Genomic DNA, 15,778 nt, shown 5'->3' with positions numbered 1-15,778 from the left:
ATTGATGTGACTGTGAAGAGATTTCTTCATTCTTGTTCAATCTGCTGCAGTGAATAAATGACCAGTACAAAGTAGTTATAAAGTACTAAGTATTGATTTATATCTTTGTTTTTGCCACCCAGCATCTAGTGATATTCCAATCAGTCTATTGATTGTGAAATTAATCAAAAGATCAGTCTGAATATTTGAAGCGTTGTATTTACTCATTTCCAGGAGCTGCTAGGGGCAGTAGATTCTGGATTAAATAATGGCTCCTGCTGCTGGGGACATGTTTGGCCTTGAAGAGTTCATAAAATGCAGTGATTTCTGTTATCGAGACAACTCTGACAGTCTGTCAACACCAAAGCACACAAACAGGAAGAGGTGGAAAAAGAACTCGATGCGGGACGAGAGGCGATCGAAGGAACACAGACAGAGGACGAAGGAGAGAGACGAGCAGTTTTTTTTTTTTCTTTCTTTCAGGCAGCGTAAAGCCCCTGCACTTAGGGGATAAAGAACCGCATCTTCACTCTCGGTGTAATCTATAGCTGTGATTGCTTCATTCACTTCTCCCCACCCTAACTTCAACACCGTCTGCTCTTTCTCGACCACCCCCTGCCATCATCATCATCAACATTTAATCATTTCACCAAAGAGATATGATGGCAGAGATACTGTACTAATGGGCGAGTATTTTTATTCAGCAGAAAAAATAGAAGGAGTTGTGGTTAGATTGTGGTTACATTATATGCATTAAGGTAGAGCAGAGTGTAATGGAACCATTGCCCTCAGAGTTTCATCAAAGCATTATATTGTTGCTGAAAATACAGATAAACGAGACTCCTGGACCACTACGAGAGGACCGGAGGAGTGTGAGACATTTTTCTTCAAGCACTCGGTCTCTCGGTCAGCAATCTCTCCGGCTCCCCTGTTCATTAAGTTTGAAGGCGCATCGTTGTTAGCCTATGTAAATGAGATGCGGCGTTCCCATGTCAACCAAGGGGAGATTTGGAATGGAAGCTATAGAGAGAAATAACTTCCCTCTTCAGGGTGGCTGGTTGTGCAGGTCTGAGTTTTCTCATGTGAAAGGGATCAAAGCAATCTTACTCAGCCCTCTTAAGAAAGATAGATGTACGAATGTGGGAAATCAAATCTGCTTCAAAAGGGAACACCACTGGGAGCCGGAGAGATGAGACGGCAGTGGGAGAATAGGAAACCAGTGTGAAATCGCTCTTGTTGTTGCACTGTAAGAGAAGAGAACACAGCTGTCTTCTGCTGTCCACAGAGCTCTCATGCAAAATGTATGTTGTTTAGGTTCAGTGGGGTAAAATATGTCTGGGTGTGTGTGTCTGCACAGAAAGCAAATGGGTAAATGCATACTGTACAATGTGTATGATAGAGATACTGAGTGGAAAAAGAGGGGGGAAATCACCCTTACAAATGAAGAAATGCTTCTAGTATGACTCAGAGATATTGTCAAACATGCTTTGATATGATAGTGTTGAAGCTTGTGAGTCCCCTCCGGTCCCTTTAGCATATGCAATGAAAGCTGATTTCACAGCTTATCGCCTGCTCTGAGAGTAAGCCTTGTGAGGAAGGTGTGACATCAAATAGCTGAGACAGATAGAAGCTGAAAAACCTTTTCTGTTCCTAAAACTGACACGTTGCCTTCCTCCAGCTCAGAGTGGAGGCTGTGTGCTGTGGATTTGTGTGTGTGATGCTCAACAAGGCTCAACATACAATCTGTGTGATTTCCCCCTGAGCCTGAATAGACATAGTTACTGTAGATCCTGTCCATCAGTTTGGTTCAGGTGCCACCATAATGTATGGAGCTCATACACTGTTCTTTTGTGCTGGTGGCTGGTAATTTTGATGAAGCAAGGTCAGAACAAGGATGTTTTGTTTAACTGTTATGCCTAATAAATCTCACTTAAAAGCAATTTCTTCTGGTGTGTAGGGTTTGGTAGGTATCCAGTTTTCCGGTCCAGTGTATGAGCTCCAACCGTTTTGATTTTGTACCAACCAACTGAGCTGGCATTTGTCAGGTGTAAGGTCAAGTGGAGAGCTGTATCTGTTTCAAAATAAAAGCCCCCTAGTGTTTCAGCAGACAGATACCCTTCATTTCTTAAAAAGGCTTTTATTGTGAAACACCAGCAGTGTGTTGCTTGAAATGTCGCTGCTGCCATCTTTTCTCCAGTTTAACTCAGGTAAAGTCTTATTTTATGTATCATTTTGATGTAAAACTTAAGAAGAACAAAAGTAATGCTGAATTGTTGTTGTGAGAAATGAAAGCACCATTGGTTGCAGTTGCCCTGATGGACTGTACTGCTGCTACATTGTCATTCATGAGCTCTCATTGTTCCTCTCAGGGGCAACTGAACAACATCCAGTAGTAAAATTCAGTATACCGGTCGGTCTTAAGGCTTTTATCAAAGCAATTTTAAAATGTTTAAATCGGCCGAACTCGTGTGTATAAACTCACCGTGGACTTAAACAGGTGCTTTAAGAAGTGGTTTAGCTTGCTCTCTCAACAAGAGTTGTGGCTGGGTTCAGTTTTTAAATTGATTGTGGTTAAAATAAGATAAGATAAGTTAAGATGTTCCTTTATTGATCCCTCTTGGGAGAAATTCGCAGGTAATGTGGATGAATGACTCGTAAGTAGTTGGAGGTAGAAAAACGTATCCACACTTTTAGAGGAGCTTCTGAAACATTATGTGCAGCATAATCCATTATTCATGGTACATTAAAAACAAATCTTAAATTAAAGCAGCTACATAATGCTTTCATTTGTTGTAGATTCTGGCGGCCGCTGTGGACAAATGTGGTTTGAGCACTGCTGCCTTATGTCTAAAGATCTTGATCTTGTTAGCCCGTGCATTTGTTTTCGAGACAAGAGAAAGAAAGAAGCATAGTATTCTTTTTTTTTTTTAAATAAATTTGTTTGCAGGATGTTTGGAGTAGGTAATGAGCTAATGTATGTATATTTGTGGCAATGTAAGAGCATTGACTGTAATACCACCATACCACCTGACTACAGAGCAGCTCCTCAATTCATCCTAAGCACTTTGCAATAAAAATAGTTCTAATTTTATGATTCGTCCAATCTGAATAAATCGTAATCCAACCTGGTGACAGGCATTAAGAATAACTACAGAAATTGCCAGCCTTCTCGCTAATGGGCTAGAATGCATATGAAGGTCATATAGAGGTATCAGTATTAAACTGAGACCGTTTCATAACCAGTTAAAAGTATAGTACGGTAGTAGTTTTAATTACTCTTGTTTAAGTACTTGTTAGCAGATACACATTTGAGCTGAATTAGTCAACTAGATATCTGAAGTCACAGCAATAACCTGTCATGCGAATTCATGTCTCTCGTGAGTAACAAGATAGACTGATGAGGAAAGAGTTGTCCAGCATTCATCTGAGTGCACCACTCAAGACCACTGCTGCTTGCTCTGAACCCTTCAAAGAAAAGCAAGGGAAGGTTTTACTTTAATAAAATTCACAAGCCAAGCCCATGAGAAATTTAGATTAAATAATGGCTGTAATTCCATTTAAATCATCTGCATGTATGGTAAATTTGAGTAAATTCATTCTGTTTTGGAGTAATCCAAGAGTAATTACGTACACTCAGATTGATTCAGATAATCCAGTGGATTATGTTATTTACTATATGCAAAACTGGATTGGGAGATTAATGTGTTCTTCAAAAATATACCTGATTATAAAGCTGTAGGTAGATGTGTGTTTGTTTGTGTGTGTGTGTGTGTCTTGGTCACAGCTGTGCATGCTTGTGCGCTGGAGGGCTCACTTAGACATGAATGAAAAATCCTCTCTCACTTTCTTTTTTTTTTGTGTGTGTGTCCAGGTGGGCAGGCAATAAGGCTTGACAGAAGATGCGACGGGGGTGGTGGCTCGTCAGATGGCTGGGGACAGGAATGGCAATCCTCTCTTTGCTAACCCACAGCTGGGGCCAGGACACAGAAGGTAAGAGCAGCCAGCACTGAGGTGAACACCCTCAGGCCTCCCCTCCTTCAGTTAACTGTAGCAGCAATGCCAAAAGGGAACTTGTAATGTGGAAAAGCCAATGTTTCTTTGCACTGTCAGATGACCAGAATGTTGGAAAAGCCTTTGTACAACAGTGTCACGCTTTTGTTCATGATAGATGATGTGGCAAATGGCAGTGTGGACTGCTTGAATAGTTTTACAAACCCTTGCTAAATGGACTGGAGGTAAAACTCATTCTGAAATATTTGAAAAGGATTTTCTAGCTCAGAGGTCTTTATTTGCAAAACATGGTTATACATTTAGAATTGATTCCCACAACTTATTTCATATTGTTCGCCTGTAAAGAGTCAATCAATCTGTTGTTGCAAATAATGCAATGTTGTATTTTATTGATGAGAAAGATTGTTTTTCAGTCTCAGTCCCTAGAAATTATAGATTCAATTTAAGTCAGTACATAGTTGTCGAACTTTTTATGAGAGTTCACAAAAAGTTTGATTTCATCGAATGGAGGGGGACTGTAGAGACGTTACTCCCAGGTGAGCTCTCAACTTTACCCACTATGTTTCAGCTTAAATAACTTTGCTCTTACTATCCTCCCTTTGAAATCTACATGTTTTTCAAAAGACATTATTTAAACAGAGGGAGTAATTCCATCTTTCTTCCTACACAGTTCAGTGATCATGCTAAGAGGATTCTCCTTGTAGTTTCATGTTCAAGTTCCCACATTACAGAGGGAATCTTCGCATTTATATTCTCAATTTACTGACTTTGTAACAGATGCGAGTTAAAAGTGAATTTCAGCAGTATGAGATTGGCAGGTCTTTAAAGATGCACATAATTCAGGTCAATTTTAGGATCCCAATGCTGTTTCCTTCTTTCCTTTCATCCCTTTCCTGCTTCCCAGCCTTCCTTGACAAGCTCACTAATGTGAGAGCATTTTTAGATAAGAGTATAATCTCTGCTTACTGTCATTTGAATTAAGATTTTAATTTGAGACGTATGCTTCTTGGGTTTGAATGATATCTTGTTTCATGACTGACTGCTCCTCTGAAGGTGAACGAGTGCCTTGTGGATTTCTTTTTCAGATGAAAAAGGCTCTGACCGCATTAGTAGATAAGTGTTGTTGTGTGGAGGGAGGAAACCACTGACCCAAAACTTAACAGCTGTGGAACTCAAGCACAGCCCTGTGGAATATGGGCTTGTGGGTAATTTCTTTTTAAGACTCCGGCTGCTGTTCATACACAGTGGTATTATTAATCTTAAGAGTCTATTTATCATATAGTGTAGCTTGACATACAGGACAATGAATTTTTTAAGTAGGTTCACTGATCTTAAGGTAAAATTAATCTCTGCTTCAAGAAAGTCATGTTGGTTTGAGCTAATGTGCGCCAATGTTGCTAACGTCACAGCTTTTTCCAGCTCTCTTCTCCTAAGATTCAGACCTCAGAGTGTAGGGCGGCCAGTGTAGTTGTTGCTATGGGAAAAAACAGTAGAGCATGAGATAGATCTTCACACATAGATACCAAATTCCCTGCTGATGTTCATCTGAGCAATGCGTCATAGTGGCCACCATATTGGTAAAGGAAAGCCACAGGAAGCTTCCTAATGCATGTGTGTGTATTGAGGCAGGATGTCTACTCACAATTAAAATGATCTTAACTCAATTTGTGACTGGTTAAGTACTTAGTTAAATTTAAAATGTGGGTTTTCATACCCAAATACCTTATGTTATGAAGATAGTAATAGTCTTATAAATGCAGTATTTAAAATGAAATTACAACAGGTACTTTAATGTAGTTTCTTCTTACTGCATTGAAAATGGATACCATGATATAATTTTGTCTATAATTTTGGAAATCAAAGAGGCTTTGTAACAATTTCCAGCAATTTTCATGCAATTTACTTAATGACTTAGTGCTTCATGTTTAAACAAGAGGGATTATAAACTTAAATGTATTGTCTTAAATGTATGCAGAACGATGGATGATTGATACATTTTCAGCCCAGGTGGTACATGGAAAAAAAAAACGTTCATGAAACTTTTCCAGTTTGTGGCTCTTAACTTTCCACAGATGGACCCATGGCAAAAACACCTCATGGTGGCCATGGTCAATGTTGATTCAACAAAACAATCAAACAAACATGTTTTGTCTTTGTTTTGCACATATTATTTTCAAGAACACTGAATATTGTTCTACTCTTTACAGTCACTGTATTTTTAATTGACAAAAGGGTAAAGCTTTTAAAACTCTACACAGTATGCAAGAAACAGACATGATACTATAATGTCTACTCTGGGTTCTCAGATATTGTGATTTCCTTCTCACAACGTCTCAGAATGCACCATTAACTATTTACCTGAACAGGTTATCATGTTGTGTAGGGTATCACTGTAACCATTGACCATCAAAACATAAAAGTAGATATCACCTTTTCTATGTGACCATGTTTGGTTCAGGAGATATGATGCAAAATACCTAATTAGGTTACGGCAGAAAGTAAAGTGGCTGCCACAAGACGTTTGCCGATGGCTCTATTTCTTAAAGGAACTTGGGGCAGGATTTGTGAAAAAATAAACATGCATTTTAAGTTTTTTAATGCTAATGGGTTATGAAGCGTTCAAAACCAAAAAGACTGAGCCCACCCGTGTATCTCTCCATTGCCTTGAACAGGCTGTGTGCTGCATAATGTACTGCAATTCGTGGTCCGAATTTCCCGCACAGTCTTGCGGATGTGATGTCCAATGACGCTGAATGCGCGTCCTTGGATACGGGAAGAAGACAAGCACGGTGGACCCAAACTAGTGTTTGGGTAGTAATGGATTCTGCTACGGCCAGCAAACGGCCCACCACCACACAAAGTCCACTAAAAAGTCATACTAAGAAGAAAACAAAGGTTTTATCAGCGGCATGTCGTGAGTCGAAACGAAATTACGACCAAAGCCGGGCTGGTACCTGAATAAACATCGGATACGTGTTGGACTCAAGGAGGCAGCTTCAACTTGAATTGGGACTGAGAACAGATGCTGACGTGGCTCATTTCCTAGTAACCAGGTAAGAAAACATTAGAGGTCATGTTTAGAGCTTGATTTGAAAATCATATGAGATCACGAGGACTCGGAGTGACCTAACGTGCAAAGTAGCGTTAGCTGCAAACATGTAACTTAGTCCACCGCTGTGTAACACTGAATAGTTACAGACTGCACATTTTCCACGGTCCTTTAGTCTGAAACCGAAGAGTTAGAAATATGTCCCTTGGCTGATGGCTGCAGTTACCCTAATGGCCGCAACGGCTGTCGTGTCACTATTGAGTCTTATTTCTTGATCCTGCCCCAAGTTCCTTTAAAATGTCAAAAAGTATGTGAAATAACTCAAATTTGTATTAGTACAATTGCCCAACTGTATGTTTCAAATGAGGATACATTCTTGTGATGGATCAAATTGGACAATTTGGACATTTGTAATGGTGAAATATTGTGTTTTGGCTTTTCTTTCATAAGTACATCTTATGCATCTCTTGTATGTATGAGAGCGTTACATGAGAGGATTTATATATAGACACTAAATTTTCATTTTGTAATGAAGACATTGTGTCTTTGTATGAACGTTGTACTTACAGTTTAAAGGTTTGAAATGTTAGGTTGTATTTGACTAATCATAGCACACATTACATACAACACATTTCAAGAGACTGTTATATAGCTAAAGGAACACGTTGTCTCTGTTCTTCTTCCTCACTGTTAAATCCAACCCTGTCTCCTAGAAATTATGTTTATATGCTTCTAATTTGCTTGGCCATTGTGCTCTAAAGGGAAATGTAATTGCTGCCTGTATCATGTTCCTTGGCAACCTTTGTTGTGTAGGAACGGTTACATTTCTATACGGCATACTTCGTTTGGAGGAGGTCAGTGTGGTCCGAAGCGCGGGATTTTGATACCCCGGGACCAGGGGGACATATTTGCCATCTACCCAATGAAATATTATTGATCTATACTCTAATCTATGATCAAAAACTGCTCTGACATTGTCTTGTGACTGTGTCACAAAGAGGGGTGGGTTCATTCTGCCGATAATGAGCGTGGCTGCAGTCTGTAATTTGACCAGTTGCAGACAGAAATAATTGCAGCGGTTGGGGGAGCAGCTAGAAATTAGTGATAGTTACCCTGCGTGCAAATGAGCTCTGATTGGATCAGGGCCGCCAGCAAATGACCCATGGTGTCATAGTTGTAATGAGGGAGCAGAGGGTGAGAGTGAGTGTATCAGAGTTGTTGTGGTCTGAGGGGTGAGTCCGAATGTGGGTGCTGTCGTTGCCTCTCTTCACCGATCAGGGATGAAGTTGGTTTGAAGGGGGATTTTTGCCTCACATCCCTCATCTTCTAACTCATAAGTCTCCCTCCTCTGCCCACCTCGAGGTGCCCTTGGCTGTTTGTTTTTTTTCTGTCTGTCAACATGTTTGTCGTCTGTCTTTCAAATGAAAACGGCAACCAGAAATGTTTAGATGGGGTTGAGCTGTGGCGTGATGCGCACAGTAATTTCCAGTGGGTGTCTCGGTGTCTTTCAAGTCTTTATTTAATTAGCAAGGATACATAATAAATCTCAGACTTCTAATTAATGTGAATGTGGACACGATGAGAGAAAATAGGGCTGACATTGACAGGCGTTAGGATTTCTTCTCTTTAAGCGTCAAATTGTCCAATTATTGCCCAGATGATTGCATTCATGCAGGGATCTTTTTAGAAATTGTTTATTGAAGCCAAAGAGGTATTTATAACCATGGTGTGTGTCTGTTTCCAGAAAAGACTGACTAATAGCTCATTCACCAAAGAGAACATGTTATTAAGCTAAGTATCTATGTGGCCGATTAGTCTGAATGGTAGTGTCAGCTATTAAGAAAATTCAAGGACTGGTCTCTGTCGGTTCCTGTTTGTCTCCTCCCTCAGCATCCTCTCCTTTAATTTCTATTCCTTTGACACCTTTGCTGCTATCATTTTTCATTCATACGCCTCTCTTCGATGTGCCATGTACATATTCTCCTCTTTGCCTCGCATCATCTCACTGTCTCCACTATACTTTAGGCTCTCCAAAAAGAAATTCTCTTTTCTCGTTTGTACTGCAAATGTAAACCCTGCAGTGGGCCTGCATGTGCATTGATCCTTGCGTGAGAGGAGACTAGTACGCCCAGCAGTTTAACAAATGTTAATGAAAGGACAAACTTCAATCTGGAGCAGAGTGGACAGATGCACAAAGTCCATACCTCTAAATCCCTCCATGGCTAAACCCAGATGTTGGACAAATGCATGTCTGCGCACACCCACAACACAAAACATGCCCAGTTGTGTGTGTGTGTGTGTGTGTGTGTGTGTGTGTGTGTGTGTGTGTGGTGAGGTTTATATGCATGTAGACACTTCTGCCATGTGACAACAGCCTACCTCTCTCACACTGTTTCCCTCTCTCTTCCCATCTGCACATCCATTCTGACCCACAATTGTTTGTCTATTTTTGGGATTGTCTGATTAGGGGCCAGATGTGCAGACTGTGTCTGGCTGCAGCAGAAGCCTGTGGAGTGGGGGAGCAGCAGAGTGACAGAGGGGAAGGGGATTTTAATCTGCCCTCCAGTAGGCTGTAATCAGGCTCCGGGCAGCGCAAGGAGATAGGAGGGGCACTCTCGGTAAGGCTGGGTCCCGCACTGCCTGGGGTCTGTACCAATAGGTCTTCGGTACGTGAGAGTGTAAGTGCTGAACTCTTCACCGTGGGTGTGATTGCAACCTTTGCCCTGCTGCCTGTGTGGTTAACCTCACAGAAAGACAAAGATAGGCTGCAATGAAGGGGAAGTCTGAAGAGGAGTAGGAGGGGGAGCTTCTGCAAGGGATTACACATCAGTAAAGTAATCCCCTTCTCTCTTCTATTATCAGCCACTAATGATTTACATGATGCTGCAAGAATTCAATTCCACGTCTATCTCTTTGACATTCTCCATTGCTATTGGCATCACTACTGCTCCTCCGGCCCTCTCCTCCTCACACACGTTTTCTGTCTTCACCGTCTGCCTCCCATTTGCTTTTCATTCCGCACCGACGTATTCTACCCCACTTGTGACCCTTAAAAATAAGTGCATACATGCAATTACAGCAAGAAGCCCCAGACTTCTAATGATGAGATATTTGGAGAGAAAGAGATGGAGGGAGATAGAGGCAGTGATTGCATTCTTTGTGCCAAACATAGACACGCTGCAAGACGAAGCACACAGCACTGTCTGTCTCCACATCGATTTATAGCTGTTTTTTCTTCTCAAGTGAGGCAATGGTAAATGGCTGAACACTACATGTAAGGGCGGAGTGCTGCAATATTTTTGGCTGTTCACAAAACAGAACTGACAGATTCCCAAGAACAGTTTTTTTGGTTGAGTTGTGTTTGAATTCTTGGATTGTTAGCTGCTGTGATCCTTATTGCTACAGATCTGTTGTCTTGGGGAAGTGCTGTGGCATGAGATCAAAGCTACAACACTCTCTTCACCATAAAGAAAACAAATCTAAGATTCAGATGCTTGGTTTCCCTTGCTCCGCACATTTGGGAATGCATATTGCTGTTCAAGTGTGTAAAGGGTAAGGTTCCTGCCAAGAATGATGTTTTCCCAAAGCAAGCCATTACTATGTGTAGTTACTATATTTAAAATGATTTTTTGAGATTATCAGATGAATTGGATTGCATTTTTTGCACATGTAGGACATATGTTTCATTATTCATTTGCACATTTCAGTTTCACGAGGGCATCATTTGCACTGAAATGTCGCTGCAGTCAAATGTTGCTTTATAAAAGATAAGCATCCGTTACTAATTTTAACAATTCCAGTCAACTGTTGCATCCAAGATGTTGAGCAGCTCTGAAATTAGTCATTAGGAAAATCCCTACTACAATTACCTGGGTATTTAGTCAGTCAACATGAACAACCATAACAAGCAACCATTCACTCCAGAGGGGCACATTTTTTGCAATGTATTCTGAGAAGTAAAATTAAAATTATGAAGCATAAAACTGATGTTGCAGTGTACACAGTATTTTTTTATTTACCAGAATGCAGGACACAAAACTCTAAATTTTTCAGGTGGAGGACCCCCAGACCCGTGATTTGGTTTTAAAATCATTCCTAATTTTGAGGTCCAAAGGTTAGCAAGTATGCCTATGAACATATTAACCATGAGGCACAGATAAAAAACATTCTGGGGCTGCAGCATCAGTAGCAGCAATAGCGACATCTTGCAGTAATCTCATGCATTTTCTTCAAAAAAAAAGGAACGCTTGTGTGTTTTCTTTTTGTCTTATCTGTTACTTCCAACATGACCAATCGCTATAACTATTGAGGCAGACAGATCCCCATCATTATATTCTTAGAAGCATTAAGCAAGTAGATAATCAATAGTATGCTTTCTAATGACAAGTTTGAACAGTGACAGCACTCACTGAGTACTTCAGCTAACGTGTAAATCACAAAGGATACAAGTGATAAAGGTTCATGAAATGTATGGTTAGTCTGACTATGATGACTTGAAAATGTGCTGTATGAGCTGCAGTGAATTTTAACCACTGAGTGCTTTTTGTACTGAACGAGTGCTGTGGATTTGTTCATTTTGAACTGCATTGAAGTGTAATTGGCAAGTCAGAGCTCTGTGAGAATATGTAAGTGACACACACCTTATGTACCTTACATAAAGTAGAGATCGGAATGTTGAGCCTTTTCTTCTTACAGTGAGTAAGTATTATTGATGCCTGATTTATTTTTAGATCACATCATTAAACTCTGAGTGTCAAGTGCTAACAAAGAAAGCAGCAAGTCAAAGAGAGACAGTCATTACATCATTTTCAACATGTACGCTTCCTATAAAGGCTCACCTGCCTCATTTCAAGTCCATTTAGGACAGAATTGCCTTTGATTGCTGTTAAATTATTGAATGTGTTAACCTTTTCAGCAACTCATTCCAGGCCTGTAGTTACTAATGGAGTAACTAAGTGTTTATGTTATATGGCAATACCTTTTCATGTCTGCAGACAGCCAGGAGAGACTTTTCTCTTGTAGAAAATGTCGCCTGCACAAAGGAGGTTATGATTTCACCCGTGTCTGTTTGTTGGTCTATCAGCAGGATTACACAAAAACGACTGAACTGATTTCCACAAAACTTGGATGGAGAGTGGGTCTCGTGCCAGAATAGACCCCATTAACTTTTGGTGTGGATCTGGTTAAAGGGGTGGTTCCAGGACATTTTCGTACTGAGTTTAATTTTGCGAGATTTTTTTTCTGTTTGTTTTTTACATTTTGTTAATTTCTCAAGGAATAATGCACGGATCTTGATGAAAAGTGCCTGGCGTATTTAGGTGGCTGTTGGGCCTTGGCGGAGGTATACGCTCTTCTATAATGAAATTATACATAAAACTTGCAATTGCAATGTATAGCTTTGAAATGTCTGTATGTGGTAAGTGTTTTATGAGAGACATATTACTTACATGTTAGGGAAAATGAAAGGGTCAGTGATAATTAATGAAACGCCTACACATATCTCAAATACAATAACATGAAATAAGTGCTGCCTTTATGAGACTCATAATGTTTGGTTTTTGTTGAATGTGTTTCTTGGAATGTATTATTTTGTGGGGTTTTGTAAGTATTCTGCCCTGACTGTGTTATATTGCACAAAGTATATACTGTTATACTGTTTCTATAGAGTTGCGCAAGTTATTTTAAGCAACGTGAGTGACGTACTTGCGTTACTTGACGTGAGTTACGTCACTTAAGTCAACAGTTAAGTTAAAAGACTGAACAAAGTTATTTTAACCCAAAATACAATCTGTTCCCAAATCTAACTAAGTAGTTAATTCACCTGAACCTTTAGCCTAAGCCTCAGCTGCTGTATTTGACGAGCTGGGAATGAGAACATGCAAAGAATGCCCAGAAAATGCTTGGGTCTCGGAGGGTTAATAGACACGCATGATCTTACAAATACTCAGGAATTGTTATACATTTAAAGTAAAAACCAATCTACAGAATGAGCTGGACAAAAATCACTCATACAAACATTTAATGTCTTTGAGACATGATAAAGGAAATACCCAGCGGAGCATACCCAGAACAAGAACAGACCTTGACTGTATGATGTGAGCTGTAATGCACAGCGCTGACAGCTAACCCCAGTAGACAACTGGCCCAAGCCTCCTTACTGTAACACAGACTGCTCATCTGTTTTGACCTGCTGTCTCCCCATGAGCAGCCATTACCTGGCAATGTGTGACACTGGACAGCTGCCCTTTGTCTGTCTCACTGGCTTTTGCCAAGCCCGACTGGACCTGTCCCAGAATGCCCCTCTGTCTAACTGGACATGGATCCATGCAAAATAAACTCCATCAATCCAACAGGGAAATTAAAACAGGGTCCCTGTTTGCTCTGTCTCCACTCATCCCTGTCCTCGGCTGCTCGCCACTCCGGGGATTAGTCATAACTCTAACCTCCAACCTTGAAGTTCTCAGTAGACGCTGGCCTAACCAGAGGTCAGAAGATATCACTCCCTCAGGTGGACCACTCATGTTGTGGCTAAAAGGAGAAATATGATCTCATTGGGGAGCTTTCCATAGGCGTTGTTAATATTATCTTATCATAACACAGGGCCTGTTATTTATATGAAAGGGCGGACGTATTTATGATCGCACATGGACACACAGTGTGAGACGTTTTATGACAAGAGGAACCTTGACTTGGCAGGTTGCCATCCATCTAAAGGATGAGAAATTAGTTCCTACTTTATTGCTTCTGCTCTTTTCTCAAGAATCTTTCTCCTTCTGCCTCGTTCTTCACTACCTCTCCTTTGACAATTTTTAATGAGTGTCTGCCCACATCCAGAGAGCTAAAGCGTGCTTTCGCTGCAGTTTGCAAACTGATTTGCATTTCTTATTTTTTAAATAAGATGCCTCCACTCCTTTTGTAGGTGTGTTGTAAAGTTGTGCCAGATTGATTCAGGCAGTGCAGCCTCCTGGACCATGTTGCTTGTTCGGTTAGTTGTCCTTTCAAGCCCTTTTTTTCCCTTTTTTTAAGTCCTCCACTCTCAGGAAGCAGCCGTTTGATTTATTGGTTGCTAAAAAGGTGCTTTTGCAGATGAAGCCACAGGAAAGCCAAGGCTGTTGAATCGAGTGGCAGGTAAAGATGCCTTTTGAAACTAAATGTCAGTGAGCAGAATTCATCTTGCCGATGCCTTGTTGCTCCAGTAATACAGCGGTCGATGAGCTGCCTTGTAAAGACTTTGGAAGTTGTAAAGACTTCAGACACTTGGGAAGTATGATGAAAGAACTATATATAGAAAAACAAACAAACCTTTTATGGGTGGTGCATATGAAAGTTTCTATTTTCTTCAATATAGGAGTATATAGAGACCCTTTGCATTTCCCAAACACAATCTTGATGCTGATTAACTTGTTTTTTTTACCACTGCATATGCAAAAATGAATCTCAACACTGTTTAACTTGTAAATTAATTGAGTAATCACTATATATTTGAAAAAAATAATATCAGGAGTTAATCTAAGGCAGAGTTGGAGTATGTATATTTGTGCCAGACTGTGGTGACAGCTGTATTGACGTCTATGGGAAATGCTTGGAGAATAGCAAACACATCTACGTCATATGACTGCTGATGAAGAAATGCCTCCAGAAAATGAAAGAAAACACTTCAGAGAGTAGGCTAACAACTGTTTGTTTCTTTTTCCTCAAATGATTGACAGGGTTAATAATATTGTGTCCAAACAGGGCAGGTCTGACAAAATATCACTGATGAGACTGCAATTACACTGTGAACAGGAGGCTTTCCCAAACAAAGTCAAGGTCCATGCATCTCCCATAGACTTAGACATATGACCCTTCCATCTTTTTTAGGTTCCTTGGTTTTATTTGCGTTGTGTGATAATTTATGCTCAGAAAAAAAATGTTTTTCTACAAAGTGATTGAAGCTTTCTTCTATCGATTTTTATTTCCAACGGATTCCTCTGTCAGACAATTTTGTGAGAAGATCTCTTGGTGAAAGGAAATCATCCCGATCTTAAAGTTCAAAGATTTTGTTGTGAGCTGATTACCTATTAGTGAATGAATGCTGCTTGTTTTGATTACACCCCCCACCCCCCTTTTTTTAAATCCCTCTCGCACATGAAGCCAACATGGTGCAACATTCCAACAAATCAAAGTTAGCCTGCAGTGCTCCTGCAGTGTGAGATAAAAATAAGTTTGTTGGTTCTTTTGAGAACAGAAATATGAATAAAACAATGTAGAACGGAAAAACAGGCACATCCTGATAGTACCAATAACAATCACCACAGTCATGATTACATTTGATAGAAAGCAATTTTTCTTTTATATACAAAACTATAGTTGTTAAGGATCAGTATGTTCAGCAAAGTGCTTCATAATAAACATAGCACATTGGTCCTTACCCTAAAGAAATTTAAATACAGGGCCCCAGATCTTATTGAACACATCTCCTCTATCTTCATTATAAAATCTCAGTCTCTTCTGATGTAATGTGTTTGACATTTCAACCACGTCTTTTTTTCTATTTAACACACTTGCAGCGTTAACTTTTATTGCAATCACCATTTCAAACAAAACATTTCTGCATACCTATTTGCAAGAGATAACAAACTATTAACTCCTAGATGAAAAATAGTTTTCCTGTATGTGTTAAGTTTACTGCATGACCAAAGAGAATGTGTTAAATTACTGACCATAGACTTTAATAGGTTGCAAATGGGTGAAACAGCA

General features: G+C 40.0%; 1 protein-coding gene across 1 annotated transcript in view; it reads left to right on the top strand.

Annotated features, from left to right (window-relative positions):
• Window positions 1-15,778, top strand: part of LOC141009331 (protocadherin-15-like) — a 195,457-nt gene that overhangs the window by 19,166 nt on the left and 160,513 nt on the right. Inside the window, exon 2 of the mRNA XM_073481880.1 lies at window positions 3,851-3,969. Within this exon, the coding sequence (XP_073337981.1) occupies window positions 3,879-3,969 (91 nt within the window). The 5' untranslated portion in view covers window positions 3,851-3,878. The remainder of the gene's footprint in view (window positions 1-3,850; window positions 3,970-15,778) is intronic.

This window comes from Pagrus major, chromosome 15 (assembly GCF_040436345.1).
Source record: "Pagrus major chromosome 15, Pma_NU_1.0".
Lineage (NCBI taxonomy): Eukaryota > Metazoa > Chordata > Actinopteri > Spariformes > Sparidae > Pagrus > Pagrus major.
The sequence above is the reverse complement of the archived record's forward strand: the minus strand, read 5'-3'. Positions and strand labels throughout refer to the sequence as shown.